At 36.0% G+C, this 10,889-nt stretch overlaps 1 protein-coding gene across 1 annotated transcript in view; it reads left to right on the top strand.

Annotated features, from left to right (window-relative positions):
- CUNH8orf34 (chromosome unknown C8orf34 homolog) overlaps positions 1-10,268 on the top strand; it is a 365,453-nt gene extending 355,185 nt beyond the window's left edge. The window contains exon 13 of the mRNA XM_050142135.1: positions 9,390-10,268. Within this exon, the coding sequence (XP_049998092.1) occupies positions 9,390-9,433 (44 nt within the window). The 3' untranslated portion in view covers positions 9,434-10,268. The remainder of the gene's footprint in view (positions 1-9,389) is intronic.
- Positions 10,269-10,889: the final 621 nt, after the last annotated feature.

Below are 10,889 nucleotides of genomic sequence, written 5' to 3'. Positions count from 1 at the left end.
ATATTAAAGAAAAACACTGTTGAAATCAGTGTGGCTGTTACAAAAAACCTTGATATAGCTCTACCATATGATCTAGCTATACCAGTTCAAAGCATACTCCCAAAGGACTCTTGATACTATAAAGATACTTGCTCGTTGTGTTTATTACTATTCACACACCATAGGTAGAAAATGGAAACAGACTAGCTGTCCATCAACTGATGAAAGGATAATGAAAAATGTGACGCATTTTCAGAATGTAATATTATTCAGCTGGAAAGAAAAATGAAATTATGAAATTTCCAGGTAGAACTGGAAACAATCTTTCTCAGTGAGATAACCCAGACCCACAAAAACAAGTGCCACATGTTCTCTCTCATATATTGACATTGGCTTTGGATCTTTAGATAACTGTTTAAATTGGAAAGTACCCATAGAATTCAGGGAACTAATAAGGGCCCATGCGTGCAGATTTCAAAGAATGGGAGATACAATGCATTTATAAAATTATAAAAGGGGAAAGGGGAGTATTGGGGTAAAATGGGGAGGTTAAATGGGGTGGAAGGTAGGAGGGCAACATAGAAGAGGAAGTATGTGTAAAGAAAATAATGCTAAAGACCTTTGAAAAAATTGACATAGAAACTTAGTATTATAGAAGCTTCCTAAAATGTATACATATATAAAAGGAGTTGAAATGGAATAACACTGTAGCAGAGGACAGTGCCCATCACAGATACCACAGACTATCAAATACAATACCCAGTACTAGATTTGAGCTATGTCTTTTTTACTTGTTGGTTATTGGGTCCCATAGAACATCATAATCATTACACACTAGAGATACTGTTATTGGTTACTTCTAGAGCAGTAATTCTTAAACTTCTTAATGTTGTGACCCTTTAATGCAGTTATTCATGTTGTTATGACCTCCCAACCATAAAATTATTTTTGTTGCTATTTCATAACTGTAATTTTGCTACTGTTATGAATCATAATGTAAATATTTTTATAGATAGAAGTTTTTCTTTCTTTCTTTCTTCCTTCTTTTTTTCTTTTTTTGGTTTTTCAAAACAGGTTTGCTCTGTAGCACTGGGGCTTCTCCTGGAACTAGCTCTTGTAGACCAGGTTGGCCTCTAATTCACAGATTCGCCTGCCTCTGCCTACCGAGCACTAGGATTAAAGGCATGCATCACCACTGCCCTGCTTAGAAAGAGGTTTTTCCAAGGGGTCATGGCCCATAAATTGAGAACCACTGCTCCAGAGATTCATGGTCAAGCCCTATTGCCAAAGATATTACATACGTGAATCATAGTCATTAAGAAATCAAACTTATTCCATATTTGCTCATTTTCATAGTTCTGGGAGGTACTGTGCACAGGGCCAGGGAGGAAGAGTTTTACTCATATGATGATGACTCCCTGGCAAGATATAGTCATGGTGCAATAGTGGCACAAATGTTATAGGGATAACCAACAATTTTCTGATTGGATTTAAAGACCACTCCACAATATAACTAATGCCTTGTATCATTCATTAACTGGGCCCAAACCCCATGATTGACTAGGTCAGAAGCCCTAGAAGAATACCTATGACTGTTCTGCTAAAGGGACATGGCAATAAATATCCTTTAATAATCATATCTTTATGTTTGTTGATAAGTCTATGTCTTAACCTTTATCAGAGAAGCTTCTTTTTACAGTAGATGGTGATTAATGCAGAGGCCTACAACTGGTCAACATGAAGAGAATAGGAGCAGTAGAATTCACAGCTCTAAGTGGGACTTACATTTCATTGCTTCTCTCCCAACACTCAGGAATCAGCACAGAAAAGGGAGCTGGAAAAACATTTATTTTCTATCTTTTTAATATTATTCTCTTATTTAGAATAATAAATAATTCTTTAATTATTTATTAATAATTCCTTAGATTGATGGACATGTACTCTTATGGTTGTTCTTGAGATTTTTAAATGTATTGTTGACTTTAGAAATCAATATGCAGTTTCTCAGGAAACTGGGAATCAATCTACCTCAATATACAGCTCTGCCACTCTTGGGTATATACCAAAAGGATGCTCAATCATACCACAAGGACACTTGTTCAAATATGCTCATAGTATCATTATTTGTAATAGCTAGAACTTGCATGCTCCTCAACTGGAGAATGGATAAAGAAAATATGGCACATTTACACAATGGAGTATTATTCAGCTGTTAAAAAAATAACATCAGGAAATTTGAAGACAAATGGATGGAACTAGGAAAAAATTCATCCTGAATGAGGTAACCCAGACCCAGAAAGACAAACATAGTATGTATTAACTTCTAAGTAAATAACCATGCTACAATCCACAGACACAAAGATGTTAGGTAACAAGAAGAATCCAAAAGTGGATGCATGGATTTTCCTGGAAAGGGGAGATAGAAGAGATCTCCTGAGTAGACTGGGGGAACAGTGATGATGGGGATTTGAGGGATCAGGCTCTGGAGCAGATAAAGGGGAGAGTACTAAAGAGATGTCTTGATATGGGGGACATCTCGGGGTCAAGTAGAAATCTGGTACAAGAGGAAGTTCCAGGAATCTATAAGGATAACCCCAGCTAAGACTCCTAGCAATCGTGGATAGGTAGCCTGAACTGGCCATCTCCTGTAATCAGATTGGTAGCTACCCCAATAGTCATCAGAGAGCCTTCATTCAGCAACTGATGAAAATGGATGTAGATATCCACAGTTGAATACTGAGAAGATCTTGGAGGGTCCTGTTGGAGAGAGAGAGGAAAGATTGCATGAGCCGGGGGAATCAAGGTCATTACAAGGGAATCCACAGGCATAACTTGGACTCATAGGAGCTCATGGAGTCTAGACCAACAGCTAGGGAGACTGCATGGGATGGACCTAGATCCTCTACATATATTACAGTTGTATAGCTTGGTTACTTGTGAGATTCCTCGCTGTGGGATCAGGACCTCTCCCTAATGCTTTGACTGGCCCTTGGAGACCGATTCCTCATACTGGCTTTCCTTTTCCAAACTTAACACAAGGACAGAGCTTAGTCCTAACTCAATTTGATATGCCTTGTTTTGTTGACACCATGGGAAGCCTGCCTCCTTTTGAACAGAAACAGAGGAGAAGTTTGGAGGGGAAAGGCAGAGGGGAGGTAGAGGAATGGCATACAAGGAGAAAATACAGTCAGAATGTAAACTAAATTAACAATTTTTATTAAAAAATGCTGAAAGTAAAACTTCCATATAACCCACCTGATACCATTATAGACATATTGCACACCCATGCTCATAGTTATTCTTTTCACCACAGTTAGGAAATGGAACAAGCCTAGATGTCCGTCTGATGGAAATAATGGAAATGTGATACAAATACACAATGGCATTTTACACAATCCTAAGTAAAGATGATCTTTGTAAGAAATAGATGAATTGAAAAATATACTGATTAAAATATCTCCAGCCCAGAAAGACAAATGATCTGTGTTCTTGCTCATCTGTAGATACTAACTGTAAATCCTTTGTGTGTTTAAATTGTAGTGACCTCAGAGGCAGAATGCAAGGTTTAAGCCTAGAACCCTATAGATGAAACATAATAAATCTTTGTTTTTGAAAGAGTTGGCAAGCATTCTGATAGAGGCTTAATTTAATAGTAAATTAGAAAAGCTGTCACATAGCCTAGCATAAAATAGACCCACAGAGTATATTTGAAGAATATATTTAACACTACAGCATGCCATTTCACCTTAAAATCTTTGACACTTTAAGGCTTTCAAAAAAAATCACATACACCTTTTAAAAGGGGGAGATGTGAGAAAATGACACTTATTAAACTTTAGTTGTTATATGTCATATTAAAATCTCTTTTAATCATTCTGGAAACTTAATGTGTGTAGTGGTTTGAATGAACATGACATTTATCGGCTTATATGTTTGATTATTTAGTCCCTAGTTGGAGGGACAGTTTGGGAAGGATTAGGAGGTGTTGTCTTGTTGAAGGAGGTGTGTACGTGGGGTTGGTTTTGAGATTTCTAAAGTCCATAGTATCCCATGACCTTTCCCTCCTCCCCCCATCCTCCTCCTCCCCCCACCCTGTCGCCTCTTACTCCTCCATCAACTGCAAGCTCTCAGCTAGTGTCCCAGTGCCTGCTGCCTGCTGCCATGCTCCCACCAGAAGGGTTACAGACTCTACCAACCTCTGGAACCTAAACCCCCAGATCAAATGTTTCTATTTAAAAGTTGACTTGGTCTTGGTGTTTTGTCACAGGAACAAAAAGGAACCAAGACAATATGTATTATTACTCTGGTTTTGTAGATAAAATTTTTAAAAATATTTTCTTCACAGGAGCACACAATGAACAATTTGTATCCTAGGCTGATCTAAGGTCTTGTGCTCTACTGGAGAATTTTTCTACCTCTATGCCAGCTGTATCTTTCTCATTATTATAACAAAAAAAAAACCTGACAAGAATCAATTTTAAAAAGGAGGGCTTTATTTCTGTTCATAGTTTGGGAGAGGACAGTTTGTTATTTAAGGGAAGGCACTATGGAATTTACTGTGACAAGCATAGGACTGGGACTCCTCATGTTACCATAGTCCAGGAAGCAGAGACAACACAGGAAGTGGACTGAGAGTGTAACACCTCAAGGGCCATGTCTAATGATGTACTTCCTCCCATTGCACTCTGCCTCTCTAAGATTCTACAGTCTCTGAAAGCAATGTCACCCATCAGCTTGGGTATAAAATGATCAACCATAAAGGACATTTCACATTCAAATCATAGCACAAGATAAAAAACTATAGGGTGAAAGAAATATGCATATACACAGCCTAAAGAGAGTAATAATTTCCACTGTGTATTGGGTAGCATGTGGAAAGCCAAGAAAATAAGGGAAACCAACAGTGAAAGAGAAGGAGACACTAATACATTTGGGCAAGAAATCTGGTTTTAATAGAAATTTCAACTTGATTTCATTATATTTACATTGTGTTCCAAATTATTATCTATGAGCAAAGTCATCCAGAAAATTAAGGGAGGCATATATGATAAACATAAAAATTAGATATTTGACAAAATAAAATAAATATTGCTTAGTAATTACATCAGGCATGTCTTCAGTCTCTTAGCAAGCTATTAAAAATAGAACAACTGTTCAAAACATGCTGCCAAATTCCTTCAAAATGACTTGTTGTGAAATGTTGACTAAATATCTCAGAACTATATATCATCTTTAGTATAATTAAACATTGTTCAGACTGAAGACGTGTTTTTTTTTGCGTTCAGAGACGTAAATTAAAGGTGACGTTCTCTTTTATACTAGAACACAGAAAATCATCCCTTGTTAGCAATTAAAAAGATCTTTTTAAGTTTTGCCATTTATAGATAACCCATTCATTGCTTTTATCTATTTAAAAGGCCCACTAGGAAAAACATAGTCTTTATACTCCTATTTTACATTACAAGTATTCATGAAATATTTACTTTATAGATACCAGTGCATTGACAATTAACATGTCTATTAAGTAAATTTAATGAGAAATCGGATGGTTACTTCTCAGAACCTTTAATACCTCCAGTTCTAGTGAGCACTCACATCATGATTCTATCTAAACCCTACCATGTGGAATATTTCTAAAAATATGCCACATTCTCCAGCATTGCCCATTATCAACTTCTGAAATGACACCCATTTCAAGCCAAATGTCTTTGATACCTCCAAATCAAATGAGTATGAAAATGATAAAAACGGATAAATACCCATTTCTGAGTGATACTCCAGAGATGTTCTGTGTATTGCCCTCCTTTGCGAATGATGGGAAATGTTAACTTTCTTATGATCACACCTGTGATGAGAACCCTAGTCTGGTGAAGACACAACCCATGCTTTATAAGTTCACTAGTGAATCATGTGAAATAACAGAATGCCAATGTCTTCTGCACTCTTGTTGAAGCAGCACTTACCAATGGATGTGTAATAAAATTACTTTTATTTTGCTTGTGAATACATCTGGTGAGTGGGGGGCACACATATGTGTGCATATGTGTGCATACATAGGTCTGTGTATGGAAACCCAAGGTCAGTATCTTTTTCTCAGTCACTCTCCACCTTATTAATTGAGGCAGGGCCTCTCCCTCCAATCCAGAGTTCAGGTGCTCAGCTAAGTTCAAAAGCCAGCTTGCTTTAGGAATCTCCCATCCTTTATGTCACATACACTGGGATAGGATTGTGGCTGGGCCATTATGTCCATGTGACATTTACATGGGTGCTGAGGATTCACTCTCTGGCCCTCTTGATACCACAGGAAATACCCATTGATCTATTACCATAGCCCTTAATATCATTCTTTACAACGAATGCCCCATGAAAAAAAGTACTTTTGAATAGTTTTGATGAATGTCAAATTATTCCCTTTTACTGTGGCACTTCTAAGAATTTTAATACACAGTTGGGCATTTTGATCCTTCAAAAAGCAGATATAGTATAATGTCCATGTTGTCCATAAATCTTAGAACAATGAACAAAATGGTTGATAGATCATCCATATTAAACCTAGGACAAGCATTCCTTGAGATGACTAGGATTTTCTTTTGTGTTTTTTTTTTCATTTTCTTTCTCTTTAAGATATGTGCATTTTTCTTTTTTGCTTTCCTTTTATGACCTGCTTTTCCTTCACCCCCACACATACTTTTTTGAAATAAAATAATCATGTCCAATCATCCCAGCCAGCAGGTACTGCTTTATTCTTCCTTCAGATCCACTCACTCTCTCTCCCCTTCTGCCTCCTGACTCCATTCAGTGAAATTCCACTGAGCATGCAATATTGTGTACTTTTGGTTATAAGTGTGGTGTATGTGTCTGTTTACACTATCATGTGTAAATCTCCAGCTTCGGGACAATGACTTTTTCTACATTTTGTAGCATAATGATATGGTACACATAGTTATTCAGTGGACCATCTGTCTAACTAAAACTGAGCCTCAGGATTGTGACTGCAGTATAGATAGGGGTGAATATAACCCAGGGAGACATTTTTCTCTATTCCTTATTTAAGAATGAATGAAACTTTAAAATTCAAAGGAATGGAATTATGGAATGATAAGCTACTCACTGCCAAGCGGCTACCAAGCACCTATCGTTCTGCACATAGTGCAGGTGGAATTTGATATCTATTGTGATTAATTTTGCCTCAAGAAACAGGCTAAGGCAAGAGAAAACAGCATTTCTGGTCTAGATCCAGTGCATTACCTCTTTGCTCTCAATTGTACAGGTTCTGCTGATCTTCTTTGTGTCCCATGCTCTTCTTGTCCTACCCTGATCTACTCTGGTATGTTTCCTCAGGGCACTTAATATCAACAGTAGGTAATTGTGGGTATTCTTTGCAACTGTTTGTAGCTCAGATGGCTTAAAATACATATTTCCCATGATTTCATGAGAAAAATGTCTGTGTCAAGGACCTGATATTGTCTTTCTTCCCTTCTCTTTCCTTCCCTACCCTTCCATCCCACTCCCCCACCCTCTCCTGCCCTCACCTTTCTTTCCTTTCCCTTCCCTTGCTCTCCCTTGCCTTCCCTCCCATTCCCTCCATACTCTCTCCTTGGATGAACCAATAACTTATAGAATCTAGCTCTAAAATACAGATATTTACAAGCTGAAAATATGTTTCCCAACTATGCTAGACTCTATGATGCCATTGAGTTTCAACATCTCATAACAGTAAACACTGCATCCATGAAGATATTCATTCATACCAGACTTTTAAAGGAGATAACAAAATTCACAACTGTTTCCTTTCCACATGTCAGAGAGAACCAAATGAAAACTACAAAGAACTTTGGAATATTCTACCCCTCTCCTCACCCATGGATGACCCCTTCTCTCAATACCCCTTACACATAGTCATCTAGAGTTACTGTGGGTCCTAGAAAAGGGAGCTCTCTGTGTCCTGTGGTTGTTCATTTGGTTTTGTTCTGCCCTAGCCTCTCACTGACTTATGAATTCCATATTAGGAAATAACTTGAAGAAAGTCTTTTCAATGAATTTTATTTAGCTATCATAATAGTACATTCATCTCCATATGTTTTAAATAAAACATGAAAATTTTATACTATAAAACATGGAAATGTTCTTATTGTAGATGTGGAAAACATATAAAAATAGAAGCCATATAATTTCCAACAATAGAAGTTAATTTTAAATTTATACACCTTATATACTAGAGAACTGTGATTTGTTAGTACGCATTCATTACTGAACATATTCACACACACACATACACACATACACATGTACAACCCATATATATACATATATATATATATATATATTCTGATTATGATGTGGAAGTTTTTCCCCCAATATTTGTATTAAAAAAAGATCAAATCATAAGAAAGAATATTAAATGTAAACTAATTTTTGTTATGTATATAATAAGACACATATGCAATAAATTCACATTTATCAAATATAATCTATATGGTTATAAACAAAAATATCATCAATGATGGTATTTTGTAGTACAATAATTATTTTGTTTCTATATTTCCATAATGAACAGATATAATACAAATTATAAAATCATTAAGACCTTTTGTTTGAAAAAGCAGACAAAAAGAGTCCTGTCTTTCCTTGCTCTAAGATCTAAGTCCTTCCAGATCTCTTCTCTGTGGTTCTGTCTGTTTACACCTGTCTTCCACAGAATGACTCTACCGTTTGGTCTTCAGCTACCAGGGTCCTGTTGTTTTTCAAATGTTCTTAGCATGGCATATTGCTCTTCAATCCAAGAGCTCCTAGAAACACTGTCATTCTGGTCATTCATATGTAATAAATGGATTTGCAAATATACCAGAAAATAGCATAACACAGTTGTGGGAGGCAAATAGTGTAGTTTACCAATAAGCAACTTACGGAGAAAAAAGCATGAACAAAATATAAAATTGACAATAAACTTACCAAAATTCCGGCAATTAATCGTTAGGATCAGTGCATGAACCAAACAATTCTAATCAGGAACCCAGAGAGAATTATGTTTAAGGGTGGTAGGAATTAATACAATAAATGAGTTAGCTTGGGTTTATTGTAGTAAATAATTAATTCAGGATAAAGAAGAAATATGCAAAAAACAGAGTCCCCTCTTCGTTTTTCCCATCCTTCCTTCTTTTGTTTTTTTCTCTCTCATTACATAAATATTTATTGATCAATTTTTTGTAGGCAAAAATATCCTTTCAAGCCTTGAGCAGTGTGGAGATTGATAATTTTCTTCAAAAATATTTATAGTTTAGTTGGTGAGTTTCTGTGGCAAAAGTTTGTACAGTAAAAGAAAGCACTAAATCCCACTGTCCCCTTTTGATAGTCAGCTCTATTGATGTCTTGTTGAATGTATTTTCTTTTATTTTTTTTTCCCTCTACAGGTCTGTCTCTGAAACAAGCAAAGGATGTTTCAAGTGGTCCTTAAGGGGACTGAAGCTGAGTAAATCCTTACATATAGTCCCAATTTGATGTATATATGACATCTCTAAAGAAATGTTATTTTTCTAATAAAAACATATATATAAGCACCTTTGTAATGAGGGTATGTATCTGTCTATAGTCAGAGAATAGTAATTCAGGCAAAATGGTCTAGTGGTCATGGAATCTGATACCTTTTTGATTTGATCAATGTCTTGTGTTTATGCTACCTTATATGTAGCTTTAAAATTAATGTTTGATATATTGAATATTGCCTGAAACAAATGCTTAAAATTTTATGAAGATTAACTTAGCTAGGGTTTTCTACCTCTATTTTTATAATAACATCTTATCTTTTGGGTTAATAAACATTAAACTTTCCCAAATGTGCCAAGGTACAGCTTGAGTCCTAGTCAACCATTAATTGTGTGACATTAGCCCCCAAGATGTAAACTCTACACCAGAAAAAAGTGTTTTTCTCACCACTGCCCCGACAGGGTTATATTCCCATTCCTATTAAAACAAGACTGTTACTTTAGCAGAACAGAACAATGAAAAATGAAATGCATGCCCTCAGAGCACTTGCAAGCAAAATCATGAATCATTTATGTAATTATTGAGTCACCGTAAGATTATTCAGTTTAAATCTCTTGTCTGCTTACTTTTGGAATGTGCTATGTGGTATTCTTAATAGACAAATCTCAGTCAATCTATTGACTATGTCTGCTATCATTTATCTTATTTGTCTTAATGCAAATTTTTAGTGGACTTTAATGGACTAAGGCTAAATTATAAAACTCTGTATAGCTATAAAAGAAACAATTGTTAAGGACTAGAAAATAGCCAAGGAATAAACAAGTAATTTCTGGCTTTTGAATTAAATCATGTTCATAAATACGAATAACAAAATTATAAGTGATATAATAAATTTTCTTACGTCATTGTTTTCTTGTATGATGAAACCATTTTTGGTAATAACTATTTTCATAGATGGAAATAAATTAAATGTCCATTATTAGTTGTTGTTCATGGATGTGACAAAATTATTGAATACTTAAATACTTAAGCTTAAAGGGGAAAGGTTTATTTTGACCCTTTTGGAGGTTTCAGAGCATGATCTTCTGACTCCTTTGCCATCGACCAGTGATGAACAGATGGTCATGGCAGAGGGAGTACGAGCTTACTTGCTTCAGGAAGGCTCAGAAGCATAGACAGTGAGAAGCAGCCGCAAGATATACCTTCTAGTGACTCCACTTCCTCTATCCAAGCCCAGCACTACAGTTTCCATTACATTCTGATAACCCATTCAACTGCAGATTCATCAACAGATCAGCACATTGAGATTCGTCTAATACCTTAAGACCCAATGGCTTCTCTAGAACCTCACCCCTGAAAATATTATTGGGAACTTTACAGTCTTGGAGAGGGGACACTTTTTAACCAAATTGTAACAGCTTAGAAAA

The sequence above is a fragment of the Alexandromys fortis genome, unplaced genomic scaffold (assembly GCF_014885135.2).
Source record: "Alexandromys fortis isolate MF-2015 unplaced genomic scaffold, M_Fortis_MF-2015_v1.1 scaffold_41, whole genome shotgun sequence".
In the NCBI taxonomy this organism is placed as follows: Eukaryota; Metazoa; Chordata; class Mammalia; order Rodentia; family Cricetidae; genus Alexandromys; species Alexandromys fortis.
Note: the sequence above shows the minus strand (reverse complement) of the source record. Positions and strands in the feature narration are given on the sequence as shown.